Below are 19,102 nucleotides of genomic sequence, written 5' to 3' on the forward strand. Positions count from 1 at the left end.
ATGTTAACAAATGCTGACATCGTTTCAGACCTCTCTCAATTCATGGGTGGTTTCTTGGTAGCAAGCAACAGAAACAACTCCGGTTAATTAAGGCAAAAATGAATTCTTACAAGAGAACTGATCATTTCCAAAAGTTGTCAGGAAAACTGAAGAGTCAGACTTGTGTAGAAACCACAGATAGCTTGGCCCAGACAAGATACCTCAAAATGCCCTTCCAACCCCCCACCAGGAGAGCATCACCACTCAGTGGCCCTGGATAACTGCAGCTATGCTTCAGCATTCTTTGTGGTTTTTTTAGAGTTTATTTATTTATTTTGAGAGAGACAGACATGGTGTGAGTGGGGGAGGGGCAGAGAGAGAGGCAGAGAGAGAATGCTGAGCAGGCTCTGTGCTGCCAGGGCAGAGCCCAATGTGGGGCTCAAACCCATGAAGCCGTGAGATCATGACCTGAGCCGAAGCCAAGTCGGACGCTTAACAGACTGAGCCACCCAGATGTCCCTCTGCTTCAGCATTCTCAACAATTCTACAGACATCTAGAGGAATCCCTAAGTGACCAGCAAGCTTTGTAGTCCCCAGGTGGAGGCATCTAATTGGCATCTCTGTAGTCAGTGTCCACATGAGCTCTAAGCTATCCTTTTGTTAAAAAAAAAAATCCTAATTATATTTCTGATCATTTTCTTTGTATATATCATCTTCTCTTTCATCGTTATAATTTCTTGATTTTTTTTCTTATGCATTGATTGTGCTTATCTCAAGGCTTTCCATCATGCCATTGATTTAACTTTTAGCTGTTTCTATTGTTTTCCTTACTTTTTCTAACTTTATTAAATACTTATGTTTTTTTTTTCCTAATTTCCACTTTGTTTCTCTGGCTTTATAATATTCTTATTCATCTTGCAGGAAATATGTATCATATTTATCCCCCAGGTCTGTGTGGTTTACTTTGTCTTATTTTTTACTTTTATTTATTTTTGAGAGAAAGAGACACAGAGCAAGCAGAAGAGTGGCAGAGAAAGAGAGGGAGACACAGAATCTGAAGCAGGCTCCAGGCTCTGCACAGAGCCTGATGTGGGGCTTGACCTCATCAACTGTGAGATCATGACCTGAGCCGATGTCAGACATTCAACCAACTGAGCCACCCAGGTGCCCCTACTTTGTCTTTCTATGCTGGGATCTTTTCTTTTGACTATATGTATGCATGTTCAATATGTTATTTCTTCCTTAAAATGTATTTTGCTTATGCCTTGCATGGTCAGCTCTGTCCAGACTTTACATCTGTGCTGAAGATGGCTCCTTCTTTTCCTTTCTGGTGCTAGTTAGTCTTCTCTCAATCTTAGCTCTGAGAACTGGGTGTTGTTATTAATGTACCTGTCTGTAGCCTTGGGGTAGAGGTGGGAGGGAATGGGAGCAAAATAGAGCATACGGATAAAAATGCATTGGATAAATGCAGAATTCTAGGGCATCTAGTTTGCCAGTCTCCTCTCAGATCTCATTAAATGTCCCTTATAGCAACACCCACTGTATTTATTGACATTCATCCTCAAATCCTAGTAACATCAGCTTATTCCCCCAACTCGGCACAGTGGGAGGTAGGACGGCCAGCTCTTCCTATCTCTACATTCATTTCCCTTCAGAAGATTGGAGAAGATTAGGAAGAGTTCTAAGGATTTTGCTTGGTTTATATTCCTTCCTCTGGGAGCATTTAGGAACTGTGCTATGCTGAGCATAAATTTACCCTTTCTTGTGAGGTTTCAAAATTAAATCATTAATTTGTTCCTTTTCCTTTATACGTTCACTCCAGGATTTTCAGCTCTTTTGTTAATCGTACTATTTTTGTTTTCCTAGGTTTTTTTCCATTTTGTTGTATTTTGGAAAGTATTTTGGAAAGGTAATTCTGTCATAATAATTTATCCATTCTTCTCCCAAAATACATAAACTTTTGAAAGTCCACAATTTATTCCTAATTCTCTTCTTAGCAAAGACATTAGTATCCACAGCTTGGAAACTGTAACACACAGACTCTAAGATAGCATCTGATTATCCCATTATTACGTTCTGTGATCAGTGATTGCTGGTACCCATGACCTTGTGTAATCTCTTACCCTGGTATGTGGCCAAAACCTGTAGCTTTTCCCTAACCAATAGGCTATGGCTATTGGCCAGAAGAAGGTGGGATGCAAGTCCTGTGATGATGTTACATAAGAATGTAACCCATCTTGCTAGGAGACTATCTTCCTTGCCGGCTTTGATAAAGCAGTCAGCCATGTTGGGGAGGCCCACATCAGAAAGAAATGAGGGCAATTTCTGGCCAACAAGAACCTAGCAACTGAGGGCAGCCTCTAGCCAATAACATGTAAGAAACAGAGGCACTAAGTTTCAGTAGCCTGTAAAGAACAGAATGCTGTCAATAACCACCTAAGCTGGACATGATCCTTTCCCAGTAGAGCCTTGAGATGGGACTTCAGTCCCAGCCAACATGTTAATTGCAGCCTTTTGAGATCCTGAGCAGAAGACCCAATTAAGCTTGCCAGACCTCTGATCCACAGAAACTATGAGATAAGAAGTATATGTTGTTTTGAGCTGCTCAGTTTGTGGTAATGTCAGTACATGGCAATACATAACTAGTACAGGAACACAGGACATGGTGACTGCAGCACAAAAAGCAGGTAGAAGTCACCACAAAACATGATATAATCCCACCCCAAATGGGCATTCTCCTTTAATGGAGAATCTGTCTCAGGCATATATATCTAAGTAACTAAAAAGAAAATTGTAAACACTTCATTAAGAATTAGGGATAGGGTGCTCTGTAATCAGTGACTGCTGAGCTATGCACTTGATCCCAGTAGTACTAGAAGTTCGACATTGTATGTTTCGTAAGGCTCTACTAGAATTCCAAAAGGAAATAACAGCTGCTATTAATCAGTCATGTTCCACTTTTTACTCTGGAAGCTGGAGACCACTTTCTATAATAGCATATTTTCCCAAATAGCTCTTGGCTGATTGAGATAATGGTAATAGTGTGTTCATTTGGACAACTAACACTTTGCTCAAATGGGGAAAATGTAAATCAAATTAGAAAAAAATATGACTTGTCAGAGTACAGCATAGTTGATAAAAATGGACCATACCTACCACAACTGTGGTAAATTACTCTTGAGAAATGTACTCTTTGAGAAATCTATCAATCAATATATCAATATGTCTGTTGATCTATGTATATATTCATGTATGTATGTATCTATCTATGTATACACATCACACACATGCACACACACACACACACACGCACAGTTCTTTTCTGGTATTAATAAAGTGAGATCCACTTAGAAAAACCTGACTATGGTATAGAAAGCAAAGTTGATGGAAAGAAACCATGCTCCAAACGACTTTTTAAAATGATGTTTTAGGTATATGGAAAAGTAATCGTGCAATATTGGTGTAGACTTGCCCACACATTAAGAACAACAACAAAAACAGAACAAAACAAAAAAGCCTCAGCATCTACCAAGCTCTCTTTGCTCTTGCATGAGCATAGACTCAGGTCAAGGTTTCTGTACCACCTTTTGGTGAGTGGCTAAATATTCTACGTATTTATTCCCTAAACTACAATTGTCATTCTAGCAGAGTGACCACTTTAAAGAGTACTCAAAGAAGTACAGCTTTTACTAGATGACAACTAATTAAAAATCACATTAGAGTAATTACAATAATGGTAAGAAATATGATGCATTGATAGAGCACTGTCCTTCTCAGAGGCCGAAGTTGCTCACAGTTTACTCATTTCTTCCTCTTTCAAAATGTTCTGTGGAGAAGACAACTATGCAGGTATAGATCTATAAGTATTTTCTAAGTTGGCAACACTTTAAGGTCAGGGATAGGTTTCTTCAACCAATGTTAACTTAAAAATGACCAAATGCCCAGTACCATTTAGATCTCTACCAAGATAATATCTATTATAATAATGGAGTTTGGAGGGTACACTTGCCTTTAGGGGAAAATAATTTGAAATACTCTCTTCAGAAAGAATAAATAAAAGTAACTTAAATATTAATACGTGCTATAGAGTGACCTAGAATTATTAGCTCACATTAAAGGCCTTATTCACCACTTTGCCCAGCTCTGCAGTTTGCTATTCTGTGTCTTTTGATTTTGGTATTGGCAGAATTCTGTGCTAATGAGATGGAGCTGAACCACGGTAAAATTGAGACCTCAATACCAGGAAAATATAGCATTTTCTTTTTACCGCAAGAAGTGGGAAAATTAGTTAACACCTCTCCTACCTTAAGGTGTAATTGGATTCAGAAAAAGGCTAACTTAAAGCAGGACCAGGTCTGACATCTAAAATCCTCACAAGGTAACAAGAATCAGTTTGGTTTGTTCGCTGTCATTTCTCATTATAATCTTTGTCATGAGAATGGATTCATGTTGTGCCATTTTCTGTTCTTGTTACAATCTTTGTCACATGAATAAGATATCAGGATGTTAATGCCTGGCATACAGTCTTCTGTGTGTGATGATACTGTACAAGACTACGCTGACCTTTGCAATATTATGTATTCTGATTGGTTGTTCATTTCACCTCTTTCCCACAAGTTAATAAGGCTGTAAAAAGGAGAGAACTGAAATGGCCAGCCAGTCAAATTATAGAATATTGAAAAGGTCAGAGCAGTACAGCACAGAGGAAGAAAAAATTATGGAATATATGGTGCATTAAAATTCTTGTGACAACGATTATAACGAGAATGGGAAAGGATACCCATTTATGTTATATCAATCTAGAGAACCCCATAGGATGATATTCCTGAGACAGCAATCATTTACGCATCCCTGAATCATACATATCTATTTACATTGGTTTTGCTTAAAAAAAGAATTGTATAGAAAGTATCTTACTCTTTGACAAATAACGTTAAATGTAAGATTTTTGGCCTTGGAAAATGGGCATTAGTGCTATTAACATTTTTGTAGGATGCCACATCTGAAGCTAAGAAAATGTTCTTTATAAGTAAAATCTGTTGTAAGATTTATTTGGGCTGTTTCTCAATTTAACACTTTTTCTTTCTTCAAAATAAAGCAGAAAAGCAGAAATAAAGCAGAAATTCACTGAGTGAATTAACTTCTTTGAAAATCTTGTAGAATGTAAAATATCCTGAGATAGCCTCCAGGAGCTTATTTAAAAATTTTACACGATCTACACAAAACTTATGGGTCTTTTGCTTGTGATGCATGATGTTGGCCAATAGCAAAGAATCTCTCCTTCCCCTGCAACCTCAGTGGGAAGACTGAAAGAGAGAGAAATACTTTTTAGAAAACCTGAAGTTATTGTTCTCAAGTGTGAAAAATGATTGCTCATTTTAAAAATTATTTCTATGCGTATTTAAGTGTTTCTTACAGGACAAAGTCATAGCTTTTGTAGTCCGTAAAAGATAAGTCTGGCTCAAGAGGCTGCTTTATACTTACTGAAGATGCATCATTTCACTAATAAAGTAAACATTTTATAGCCCAAAGCTTCAGTCTAAAGGCATCATTGACAAGCACGTCAAAAGTGACCTAATTATTTTGGGAAACAGAGGAAATAAATTTTGATCATTGCTTTAAGACTAGCTTGAACGTAGATTACATGACCCTCAAATCAGTAATTCAGCATGCTTTAAGAAGAATCATCAATGATTCCTGGGCCCTGACTTCTGAGAGTCTCAGTCGGTAGGTCCAGAGTAGAACTCAGGGATGTGGATGTTGATGAAGTACCCCCAGGTGATTTTAATGGAGGTGAACCCCAGAACACTAGTGTAGATGACCTCATCTGCAAAGTGCTGAGTACAACCCCCGGGTTAAAGCCCAGTGGTGCAGACCACAGCCAAAGAGGTGAATGAGGGGAGCTCCTTTTCACACTCACGGTGCCTGGGGGCAGGGTGATGGGAGAGTTGTGGTTCCAGAACACTGGAGCTTAACTGGGCCTGCACCGTCCACTTATACTTACAAATGGGGTCAGCGCTAAGGCTGACCAGACAGAAATGGTCACCTCTGATAGGAAATGCTTATCGTTTTAACATTTTCCAGCTTGACTCTTGAGGCTAGACCAACGGGGCTGCATTTTCCAGCCCACTGAAAACCAAGTTTACGCAGTGAGAAGCAGTAAAGCAAGACCCTCTCAAGAAGGGGTATCTGAGGACTTGCATTTTAAGAATTTTCCCCCAAGGTCTAGGAACTCAAACTGGTCAAATTCAAAGGAAGAAAGTGAAGACAGAATAAAGTGGAGAAAACCCAAATCTGTGGATCCCGTTTTGGTTTTGAATCTGGAGAGTTTGGGGCTTCACTGAGGGTTGAAATCCTGTCGGTTGCTCTAGGCCTATGAAATTGAACTGCGTGTCCTTCGGGGGTAAGGGAGCATTGGACTCATTCGGCTGTGTGGTTCCTGTAGATGTACAAGTTCTTTTTGTGAGCTGAACGAAATGGTTATGTAATTGCATACTTCTCATAATTATTGAGTAATTATATACTTCTTATAATTACTGAGTAATCATTGTTCTATAACTAGAACTTAATGTTACAACTAATTGTATAATTACCATGTATTAATGTTATCTGGGAAACTTAGAATAAAGTGGTATTTAATATATTTCCCCTTGCCACACCATTTTCAAAGCTAGCAAAAAAGTGTTTGTTTTATGGCTAGAAATTTCCTTCAAAAACAAACAAAATACAAGAGGAAAAAACCACACTAGTATTATAATCATAGATGTTAACTCATTGATCTTACGTTTGCACCTGGCTTGAAAATTGTATTCTCTTGGCTTAATTTTAGAATTTTCACTGTGATTTTACAATCTTCATTTGTGTGTGTGTGTGTGTGTGTGTGTGTGTGTGTGTGTGTGTGAGGTGTGCTCAGGTAACACAATTTCAGGGGCAATTGACCCTCGCCCCAGGTCTCACAGGCTAAGCTGACCTTTCTGAAATTTTACAGCTGGGCACGTGACAATAGCAATTGTGTCAGCTAGAACCAGAAATGCTTCCATGGAGTTTGACATTATGGGAAATCAAGATCTTCAAATGTGGATAATGTAACTTTTCTTAGTGCTTACAAGGATTCGTATTTAAACTTACCCAGGTTTCTTGAGTGCAGGAACTATGTCTTCTACATCCTGGGCACCTTGTTATCGGAACGTAGCAATACCTGCTCTCTGTATGCGGTTGGAGTCAACAATCTTGTGTCTAATCAGGTTGACTAGTTATAAAGAACCTATGATAGCTAATATAGTGTCACTTAGAAATGTCTTTTTAAGGCGAATTTTCAGGTTTCAGGACTTCTTGTTGAAGTGTGTTACATACAGACAGCTGTGGTGTTTACTTGCATTTTAGGAATTTATAATAATTCTTAAGCGGTAAATATATCTTCGCCTTATTTTATTAAAAGTGAATAGAAATTATTTTCCCCATGTTTTAGCCCATAAGCACCACTTATTCTCTTGGGAATAAACCACTCCTTTGAATGTTCCAATTTCAAATTCAGAGTAATAAATTCTTACGTGACACTAGGGATTTCTTCTGGTCATAGAAAACACCTTAGACATGTGTATTTTACAGCAATCATTTTTTTTCAGCTACACCCTTCCTCCCAAAGTTCTTAAAAGGTACCTTTTTAAATTTTTGTATATTTTTAAAGTTTTTGTCTGCCTTACCCACATTTCATGAAAATTATCATAACTAGACATGAGATACATACATCTTTTACATGATTTGATCTTTATTAATGATAGAGTTTGGCGTATAACCTGATGGGACAATGACCTAGTGGTAGCAGGTGTCATTAATTTTGTTTGTTGAAAAAGAGAATTTTTATTAATAATACATTGTTGGGTGAGAGAGAGGGAGAATGTAATAGGTAGATAATTGCTACCAAGAAAGTAAAATACAGAATGCAGAAGTCTTAATCACTTTCTGGTTTTAAATGTTTGTTTGGAATGTATCAGTTGTACTATAGGAAACAGTCATACTTCCTAGCTTCTATAGATAAACATCAGTTACCTGCTGGGTTATGTAAAGAAATAATCTCACTTAATCTTCACAATAACATTGCAATCAAAGTTATCATTCCCAGCTCACAGATGAAAAACCTGAGATTTAGAAATATTAAGTAACTTAGTAAAGAGCACACTACTTGGGATTCTCTCTCTCTGCCCCTCTCTCGCTCTCTCTGTCTCTCTCTCAAAATAAGTAAGTAAAAACTTTCAAAAATATATTTTAAAAAATTACAAAAATATGATATTTTTTGTAAATATTGCAAATATTAGATTTTGTTTATTGTGCAATGCAAAATCATTTTCAGTATGTGGTCATCTTTTAATTTTTAAACATTTAGCCAATAAAGATTGTATCATTATCTGGAAATCTTGCAAATATGCTTTCCCCTTAAAGTTCAACAACATGTGTGTTTTTTATTCATATGCCTATATTTGTAGAATTTGTGTGGGGTGATGAAAGGTACTGCAATAAAAAGTGTTTTGGCAAAGAAAAAAGGCTATTTGAGGTAAATATTGCTATTCTTAATGGGTCTCCTCTTCTGTGTTTTAAGAATAATTGTAACTAGGGGGACTGAGTGGCTCAGTTGGTTAAGCATCTGACTTGGGCTCAGGTCATGCGCTCACAGTTTGTGAGCTTGAGCCTGGCTTTGGGGGGAGCTCCTGCTCTGCTTTGGGTGAAATATGAACCTCACTTTGGGTGAGCTCCCTTTCCTCTCTCTCTCTTTCTCTCTGCCCCTTGCTCTCTTGCACCCCCCAAAACAAAATAATAGTTATAATTAAATTTTACTAAATTTCACCAATATTCTGAAAAATTTGCCTCATGTAAGCTTTTCAGGAAAGCATCTAATATAGACGATGAAATAAATGTTACGACGGGATTTTGAGTAGCCCTCATCTCATTTTAAGCCTAATTTCTAATTCTTCTGAACCTTGAATGTAATTCATTTGTGTAGAAGAGGAAGATAAAACCCTCAGTATTTTCCAGTATCTCAGACATGATACTATTTGAAAATGGATTTGTTCAAGTTTGGAAGGATGGTGGTGGTGCAGCTCGGTGAGTTCACTGAAGGTGATTCTCGTACAAAACCAGGCAGCCTCTTTAGTTTAACATAGAGCTAAAAGCAGAGCTTCTGCCCAAAGTGAGCACATACTGCTTTTCAGAATATTCTGGCCAATTCTGATTTGAAGAGGTGTTGGAGGAAAAGCGGTGGTCTACCTTTCATGAAAATGAGCAACAAATACCCCAACTGATGATAAATGAAATATCGACATGTATAATTTAAATGTACCGTTTGGATTTGGAACCATTCTAGATGGGGGAAAGGGTATGATTTCCTCCAGGCTGCACATCGCATAAAATCCAAGGGTAAAAAAACCCTCGAACAATTGTAAATAATCCATCAAGGGATCAATTTGTATGTCCGTGCAGTATTTTTCCTTACAGGCATGATACTTGTAAGAGCTTCACATTATCTTAGAATAACAACTCAGTTGCTCTGGCCACTGAGACAAATGAATGAACTCTTAAATATATACGTTAATTTTAATAATTTTCTTTTTTATCAGAAGATCATAACTACACCCTTCTGAATGGCACACGAGTCATGCACAGTGGTGAGGAGACCGACATTTGGGTGCTCATCGAGGGCTTGGTTCCTTTCACTAACTATACTGTACAAGTGCATGTTTCCAATAGCCAAGGCGGCTTGAGAAGTGACCCCGTAACAATTGCAATGCCACCAGGGGGTAAGTCTATAAACAAGGTTTGTTACACAAATTTATATAAATGCTCTATGAAATCTTCAAGTCTACTGAGCGCTTGTTTATTGTGTGAATAATTTTTTGTTTTAGAACTTGGAGGCTCAGTTGTATTTCTGGTGTTTGGATTGTCATTGTTTTGTTTTACTGAGACCCTTTTGTTGATTTTTATTAATGTTTTTGTCGAGACTGCTTTCATCTTGCACTGTGTGTATATGTAGGTATATGTCACACACATATATCTCTTGCTGTTCATGTTAAAAAGACTGGGAAATGTTTTTTTTGTTTGGAGATTTCACTTAGACTCAAAATGTATATTTTCCTTTTTTTTTTAATTTTGTTAATGTTTATTTTTGACAGAGAGAGGCAGAGTGCGAGCAGGGGAGGGGCAGAGAGAGGGAGACACAGAATCAAAGCAGGCTCCAGGCTCTCAGCTATCAGCACAGAGCCTGATGCGGGGCTCGAACTCATGAGCCATGAGATCATGACCTGAGCTGAAGCCGGACACTTAACTGACAGAGCCACCCAGGTCAAAATTTATATTTTCAGTTTGAGCTTTGGTTCTCATTCCTGGTTTTTCAAAGAACCTTATATATCTAAACCTTTCCAGATGCCAAAAAAAGGCCAGTGTGCAGTTTATACAATAGGAACACTACTCATACCACTGGAAAAATACATTTAACTTCCATGTCCTAATGATTAGAGTTCAATAGTGTCACTTTTATATGTGATACAATCCAGATATATTTCATTTTAACTATTTGTATGAAAAGATGACTTATTTAGAATTATTATTTTGGCCTGTAGTCAATTCCACCTTGTTTTAACTATTTGTGGGGCTAATTGCTGAAAAGAACACTCCCTCTCAGATTGATATGTACAGCCCTTTAACAAAAAACATTTCTCAAAATAATAAGAGTGTGATTCTCCATTGAGTGTTCAGAAATTTATTATTTCTGAAAATACTGAAGCAAATGGAATCTAACGGCCTCAAGAAGGAGGTGCTCTGGACAAAGGGAGCACGTCACTATGTTGTTAACCAGTGGGACTGGATAAATATGTCTCCCATCAGAAAGGGTATGAAAGCAGCAAAAATCTCATTGCTGGTAGAAAATTAAGGGTTAACCTGCAATGTGTATGGAACCCTTCTCCCAAGGAAAGATTCAATACCTCCTGTATCATAAAAGCACTCATCATTATCCATCTTTCATGACATTATAAGACTCAATGAATAGATGTTTACCAAGACACTTGAAACTCTATATGGCAGAAGCTGCATTGTTTAAGAATGTGTGAAAGAGACAGAGCTGAACAACTCAGAGTCATATTTCATAAACCAATAAAAAGGGGGACTGAATTTATATAGAGGCTTGTTTAAGAATTGAGGCCAAAAATACAATACAAAACAAAATCAAGAAAAGAAACCTTGAGTATTCATATTTTCATTTTTAAATCTGACTCAACATGCTAGAAGTGATACAACATCTGATGACTTAGGGCACCTGGTGGCTCAGTTGGTGAAGCGTCCAACTTCAGCTCAGGTCATGAGCTCCAGGTTTGTGGGTTCAAACCCTGCCAAGGGCTCTGTGCTGCCAGCTCAGAGCTTGGAGCCTGCTTCAGATTCTGTCTTAGTCTCTCTCTGCCCCTCCCTCACTCACACTCTGTCTCTCTGTCTGTCTGTCTCTCTCTCTCTCTCTCTCAAAAATAAAGAAACATTCAAAAGAAAATTTTTTTAAAAAAGAACATTTGATGACTCTATATGTTGGTATATAATACTTTTAAAATTAAAGAGTAATTAGTGCTTTAATGGAGATTTTTTAATTACATAGCAATACCTTCTTAATAGGATATGTGGGAATTTAATGACTTATATATTCTTTTCATGGCATTCTCACTGATTTAGATGGTTTGTAATGTACAGCAAGCTGTGTCTCATTCATAAAATAAGGCTGATTTAATTCACTGTTCATCTGTTTAGGAACGCCTAATAATTTGCGGTAAATCTGTGTGTGTGTGTGTGTGTGTGTGTGTGTGTGTGTGTGTGTGTGCATGTGTGTGTAATATTCAGTTAAACATAGCAAGCATCTAATGCCAGCTGAATACAGTCTGTACCTGTATCTGTTAGTGATTAGTAGAAGAATTAATATTATGCAAACAGGAAGAAACTAAAAATTTTTCTAGTGGTACAGTTACTGAAGTCAACTGCTGAGTTCACTTCTATCTCTACTCTGTGGAGGCTTATTCATGCCATTGCACACTGTTCTGAAGGCTCATATTCTCTGGTATGTTGCAATCATTCACTTGCCACACTCAGAAATCGAGATTTGGGGAGATGTCACTTCACCCAAAGAGGAAGCAAAATGTCTTCAAAGACAGACAGTGATTTGCTCAAGTTTATTACAGCCATTAGGACAGACTTTTTTTTCATCATTAGATTGTTGTTGATTACAATTAGGAAACTTATAGCTTTGAAATTATCTTTTTTATGACCTTGTGGCAGTTTAAAGGTGACACCTCATTGATTAAATAGGTTTTAGTTCATGCTTCCTTTTACTTAATGATCTGAAAACATATTATCCTGATTTACACATAAAATCATGCTGAAAAGCATGTGGCATTCACTAGAATATGTGTGTTTAAGTAGAATTAAATTAGTACTGAGAGTTATTAAAGAAATCTTCCATGCCTTTGTCCAGTGAACTGTGCTTCGTACAGAAATGAATAATAAATGAACCGATGTACAGAAGTGAACCAACTTATGGGCAGAAAAGGTTCTATATGCTATTTACTTTTCCATTATATTTGGATTGTTACCATTATTGCCATTTCCTTGATTTCAATATTAGGTCTCTTTTATGGTGATGTTAAATTCCTACTATTTTTTCAATGCTGGGTTATGCAAGATGTGTAATGATAGTACCCTTAGCTACGATTTCTTCTCAGTGTAGTTTAAAAATATAATAATGGAAGGCTTAAGCAAAACAGAAATGCTCATTTTTTTTTAATCAAATGTTTGCTATCAAATGTAGACCAGGAAAACTTCCTTTACCCTCTAGATCTGGCCAAGTCCTACTCATATTTTTAGGTTTCAATTTAGAAATAAGGTCTTCAGAAAGTTATCTTTTACCAACCGAGACTGAGATAGGGCCCTCAGGTATCCTATAGTACAAGCACATTATTTTGAAATGGCCTATCTGATTGACTGTCACAATCACTGGTTATAAGGAGCTACACAGCAGGGACTGTTTTGTATTCACTTTTTTTAATGTTTATTTATTTATTTTGAGAGAAGGAGAGAGGGAGAAAGAGAATCTCAAGCAGGCCCTGCACTGACAGCCCACATGGGGCTAGAGCTTAGGAATCCTGAGATCATGATCTGAACCAAAATCAAGTGTCCATGCTTAACCAACTGAGCCACCCACGGGCCCCTCATGTTATCTTCAGTGCCTAGACCAAATCTGCATCGTAGGTGCATAACGAATAATTGGTGAGTGAATGAATAAATCAGGCAGTCAGGATAGCTTAATTAACCATTTTAAATTGTAAACTTATCATGGCTCAGACCTGTTCATGCCTCATTTTCGATCCGAGCAACCTTATATTGTAACCAGCTGTGGAAAATGTGACCTCCTCTGAAGGTAGTATCCAGTGTGGGAATGCTCTGATCATGCAGATGCAACCTGGGGCCCAGACTGCAAGGAGGGCACAGAGATTGGAGGTAAGAAATAGCCTCAAGCTGCAACAACCCATCACTCTTTGACTCCCTCCCTATAGTGGTGACTTAGGTAAGCATAGATTTAACAGTTAGCATAGGAATTTGGAAAGAGGTGAGGGGACAGGGTGCAAAAACTCTTACCCTGCTACGTCATCTGTTATTTGATGGTTATGAAACATCTATTTTGATACTAGCTTTCTCTATTTTTCTGATGAGAAAAAAATATGATTAATATGCAGTTTATACTTCAATAAAGCTGGAAAAAATTTTGAGAACCAATAAACCCTGATTAATTCCATCAGGTGTTTCTTTTTCATTGTGTTGTGTTGTTTAATAACATTTTATCAAAAAATAAAGCTCTTAACTTTGAGCAAACAAATGAAAAATATAACCTGATAAACGCAAGTTATTTTGAAGATGGAAATTAAGGCAAGTGAGACCACACAGCCAACAGCTCAGCCCGTAGGTGCACAGAGACAAACCCCGATAGCATACATTTTTTATTTTAAAAATGTATTTGAAATATTAATCGGTCAACTGCAAGAGTCTGGGAGTTATTTTTCCTTCATGTACATAACATATCTCTACGCACTTCTGTGTACTCAGGTTTTTGTGTTTCTACAACTACTATATTTTTTGGCTCTTTGTAATAACAATGCTCCTATTTAGCACGAAGATACTCTTAGAAATGAAGAATATATTTAATCTGAGCTCTTGAATAGCATTATAGTGAAGGTTCAAGAGTTCTAGGGAAAAAATAAAAAAAATAAAAATGGAATCCAAATGTTAATCCATAAATATGAAACTTTCCTATGACCTTTACCCCTTCAAGGTCTGGAGTTACTAATGGGGTTAGGATTTCAACTCTTAATGGTGCTCAGTGCATTAGTGTTTTGTATGCATGGAATTCAGCATTCAGTTTAATAAGTGGTTGACATTGGTGATGTCCCTTAATTTGCTTAAATCTAATTGGCTCTTTTATCAGTCAAACCTGTATGGATTGGCAATTGATCAGAAAGGGTCAGCCATGACTCTGCATGTAGTTAAACAATGGAACCACCAGTTAAAGTCACAGTTGCATGATAATAAGCAAAGGAAGAACAAATGAGCTTAGAGGAGGAAGGCAAAGAAGCTTAGAAGTTTTGCAGGATCTTCAAGTTCAGAACAAAGGCATTATAGAGTATATAAATTTTAAATACACTGCATTTTGCCTCCAGACTTAAACCTTTTTTTTCCAGATGAACTGAAATCTTGTCTGAAACTGTCTTTGTTACATCAAAGAACTACTCAGAAAGCTAAAAGAGACAGAAGAAGCATAAAAGGGCATAGTTTAAAATGATTAGTGACAAATTCCATACTGACGAGCTAGAAACAGATTTTTTATGAAACTTTTATATTTTTCCAAAAGGAATAATTTTATTCTATTTATCTTTTTCTGAACTGCTTTATTGTAACAGTGAAAGGAACTCAGAGCCACCTAAGTTTGTGAACTTAATCCGGTTTTCTACGACAGTAAATAATTTGTCATTTGTGCCTTCAAATTGATGAGAATTATTATAACCTATAAACTTCATAAAAATACCAAGCTTGAGGAACATGTTTCTTTTCCAAAGGTGGGTTATTAGAGAATCAAAAACGGAGAGAGGAAAAACAGTTGTAGGTGGTTTGTTTTAGAATTTGTTGGAATTTGTTTCTCTTCCCTTGACCCGTATCCTACCCCTCATCACCTAAAACAGTAATGAAATAAAAGGAGGGCAACCTGTTTGGAATTAATAGTTAGGCACATTGTAAAAGTATAGAGTTTGGAAACCCACAAACCTAGATTTGAATGCACCTCCTTCACTCTCTGGCTGTGCAACTATGAGTAACCCACAGATATATCTGAGCCTCAGTTTGTTCATCCATAAAACCGGCTCAGTGGTAATTCCCATATGATAGAGGATTAAACAACACAACTTATATAGTTTAGCCCAGTGCCTATCTGGATAAACATTTGGTGCTTGCTACCTTCTTGGTTCTATTTTACTGCTAAGACTCCTTTGAGGTCTCTTGTGATATTGTGATTCATAAGAAACACAGGTGTGGTCTTTGTCCCCAGTTCTGACCCAGAGCTCCTAGATCCCTTGGAATTTCCTAGATGATGAGAGCTATAAAGGTGTCTTTTGTTATGTTGCTAAGGTTACTTTTGGACCTCACCTAAGGGTGGGAGTTGGTTGCCAGTAGTGTGAAGCAGAGAAGTTTGGAACTTTCATCCTACTTCCTGTCCCGGGGGGGGGGGGGGGGGGGGGGGGGGCGGGTAGGGAGGACAAGGGAGGAGGCTGGAAGTTGGATCAATCTCCAGTGGTCAATTATTTAGTCAGTAGGTAGGTAAGGAAGGCTCCATAAGAACCCAATAAGGATGCAGTTCAGAGAGCTTCCAAGTTGGTGAACATAAGGATATTAGGGGGGTGGGGTGATGCCTGGGTGGCTCAGTCAGTTAAGCATCTGACTCTTGGTTTGGGCTCAGGTCATGATCTCGCAGTTCATGGCTTCAAGCCGTGTTTGGGATTCTCTCTCTCTCCCTCTCTCTCTGCCCTTCCCCAGCTCACACTCCTGCGCGCGCGCGCTCTCTCTCTCTCTCTCACAAAATAAATAAATAAACTTAAAAAAAAAAAGAGCATATGGCTATTTGAGGAGAATGTCCAGTTTGAATAGGGCATGGAAGCTCCATGCCCATAAATCTTGCCCTATGCATCCCTTCCCTCCTGGGTTATATCCCTTGTAATAAACCAGTAGTCTAGTGAGTAAATAGGTTTCCTGAGTTCTGTGAGCTGTTCTAGCAAATTAAACCTAAGGAGGGGTCATGGGAATCTCTGATTTATAGCTGTTTTGTCAGAAGCACGGGTGACAACTTGTATGTGTGTGATTCAGTCTTGTGGGACTGAACTCTTACTCTGTGGAATCTAACACTATCTCCAGGTAGTTAGTGTCAGAACTGAGTTGAGTTATAAGACATCCCGCTGATGTCCAGCACCATTGGAATTGGGTGTACAGAATCCTTTACCTCTGAAAGCTTGTGAACAAGTGAAAACCAGAGTCTTTTACACGCTGGGAAGATCTCCTACATTTTGTCCTCTTATGTCTCAATTTCCATGTACATTCACCATGAGCATTGACATAAATATGGACAGGCCACTAGCCCTGCTAAGGATGGGATCGTTGTAGTGTGGGGATGACAAAGTAAGCAAGAAGCATAAAAAGTAATTTTCCTTTGGAAATAGCTTTAATACCTCCCTCCATGACCTCTGGATCATAATGTATAAATGATTTTTACATCAAGCTTTCATTGGTTATCTTGGGATTTCAGTGGGCAGAAAAGGAGCACATTTTTTCTTAATAGAACCTCTTCTGTATTCATATCAAGACACTTATTAGATACAATTTTTATGACTATTTTTTATTTCTCTTATATGTATATTTTATTCATAAGTAAATGCTTTCATAACTTTGTTAATGCCAGGCAAAAGAGAGGAGTTTGAAATTTTTACTCAATGTTTTTTTACCAGTTCTTTGTTTTCCCTAAATATATATTTTAAAAAATTGAATCTTGGAATTAAAAGTTTATTTCCTTTTTCATTGAATAGGAAAGATTGGTACTTGCTCAGATAATACACTTTTGAATAACTAAATGAAAATCTTTGCTTTTTCTAAAATTTTAAATATTTTTATTTATTTTTGAGAGAGAGGAAGAGAGAGACACAGAGCACGAGTGGGGTAGGTCAGAGAGAAAGGCGGACAGAATCTGAGGCATGCTCCAGGCTCTGAGCTGTCAGGACAGAGCCCAACATGAAGCTCGAACCCATGGACCCCAAAATCATGATCTGAGCCAAAGTCAGACACTCAACTAACTGAGCCTCCCAGGCACCTAAAAATCTTTGCTTTTCGAAATGTAACATAATGCTTGCTCAATAATATTGCTAAAAGAATAATATGTTAGCCACTTATTTTTCACAGATTGAAGTATGGAATTAATTTTTGTTTAGCCATAAAAAGACTGGGATGCTTTTACGCTTATCTCTTACCATGTAACAAACCACCCCAAAACTTAGCGATTTAATACGACCACTCTTTATTATTTCTCATGATTGTACAAATTGTTGGTCTTAGAAAATATAATGAAGTCCCCTGGAAAATACAATGAAGCTGCAAACTTTTGCCCTTGAACTCAAGTAGTTGAGTATCCATCTTGGTATATTACTGAATAAATGGAGATTAAAAAAATTAATCCAGCGAATCAGTTAAGAGTAGGTAGGTAAAGAGAGTGCCTACTGTATACCAGAAGGAAAAGGTAAAGCATAAAATGGAGCTGAATGATGATCCACCCTGGGGACAGCCTACCCTAGTGGAGGGACAGGACAATGCTATCAAATTCTCTTAGGTTACATATTACAATAGCTCTGCCTTTGAAAGAAAAGAGAAAGAAATCATTGATCATACTCCTTCCATTGATTAGAACGGGGCCTGAGAGTTTGGGCATGAAGTGCTCAGTGAATTTATTTTTCTCCTTCAGTTTTTAAAGGCAAGTACTGAATTTTCTCATCTTTTTTCTCAACAGAAATCCCTAAGACCTTTAAAAAAAAATGGTGTGGGTCATGCTATGGACCAACCATAAAGAGAATGATATCATTTTATGGCAGAAGCCCTAAGAGAATTAGAAGCATTTAGAAGCTCAAAAAGCAGGGAGAGACCAAAAAACAAATAAACACAAAATAATAAGAATTGCAAATGTAAATTCTGTTTTGTCTTATACTTTCCTCGTTCTCTATAGCAGAGTACTATAAACTATTTTTATGCCTTTTAAAATCTCTATTTAGTAGTACAATGTCCAATATAGTACATTTTTATGACATTAATAGTTCTAAAAATTGTAAAAGTTTGCTTGCAGAGTGCAAATAAAGGTTCCATCAGCATGTACTTTCTATGTTTCATGTGCTGTGAATCCACTGCACGAGGTGTTAAGTTGAAACTTCAGCATGTGGGTGGCCATGAGATATCTTAAAGATGAAAAGAATAGAAAGGAATGGCAATTTAAAAAATAAACTGTAGGTTAGAAACGAAATAAATAGGCTAAAATAGTATATTATCTTATTCAGGGGGAAAGGAAAGATTTTCAAGGAAAGATGAAATTAACTGCATTTTTAATTAATTAATTAATGTCTTTATTTATTTTAATGTTTATTTATTTATTTAAAAAATGTAAAGTTTATTTATATTTGGGAGACAGAGACAGAGGGCAAGCAGGGGAGGGGCTGAGAAAGACAGAGACAGAATCTGAAGCAGGCTCCAGGCTCTGAGTTGTCAGCACAGAGCCCTACATGGGGCTCAAAGCCACAAACCCTGAGATCATGACCTGAGCTGAAGTTGGATGCTTACCCGAATTTGCCATCCAGGCACCCCTATTTTAATATTTATTTTTGAGAGAGAGAGAAAAAAAGAAAACTCAAGCAGGGGAGGGACAGAGAGAGAGAGACAGAGGCTCCCAAGCAGGCTCTGAGCTATCAGCGCAAAGCCCTAGGTGGGACTCGAATCCACAAACTACAAGTCATGACCTGAGCTGAAGTCAGAT

General features: G+C 37.5%; 1 protein-coding gene across 3 annotated transcripts in view; it reads left to right on the forward strand.

Annotated features, from left to right (window-relative positions):
* USH2A (usherin) overlaps nt 1-19,102 on the forward strand; it is a 739,062-nt gene that overhangs the window by 433,564 nt on the left and 286,396 nt on the right. For all 3 annotated transcript variants that reach the window (XM_019465619.2, XM_053908979.1, XM_053908980.1), the window contains exon 38: nt 9,591-9,770. In XM_019465619.2, coding sequence (XP_019321164.2) covers nt 9,591-9,770 — 180 coding nt within the window. The remainder of the gene's footprint in view (nt 1-9,590; nt 9,771-19,102) is intronic.

Source organism: Panthera pardus, unplaced genomic scaffold (genome assembly GCF_024362965.1).
Source record: "Panthera pardus isolate Hobbes unplaced genomic scaffold, ASM2436296v1 HiC_scaffold_21, whole genome shotgun sequence".
NCBI classification, from domain to species: Eukaryota; Metazoa; Chordata; class Mammalia; order Carnivora; family Felidae; genus Panthera; species Panthera pardus.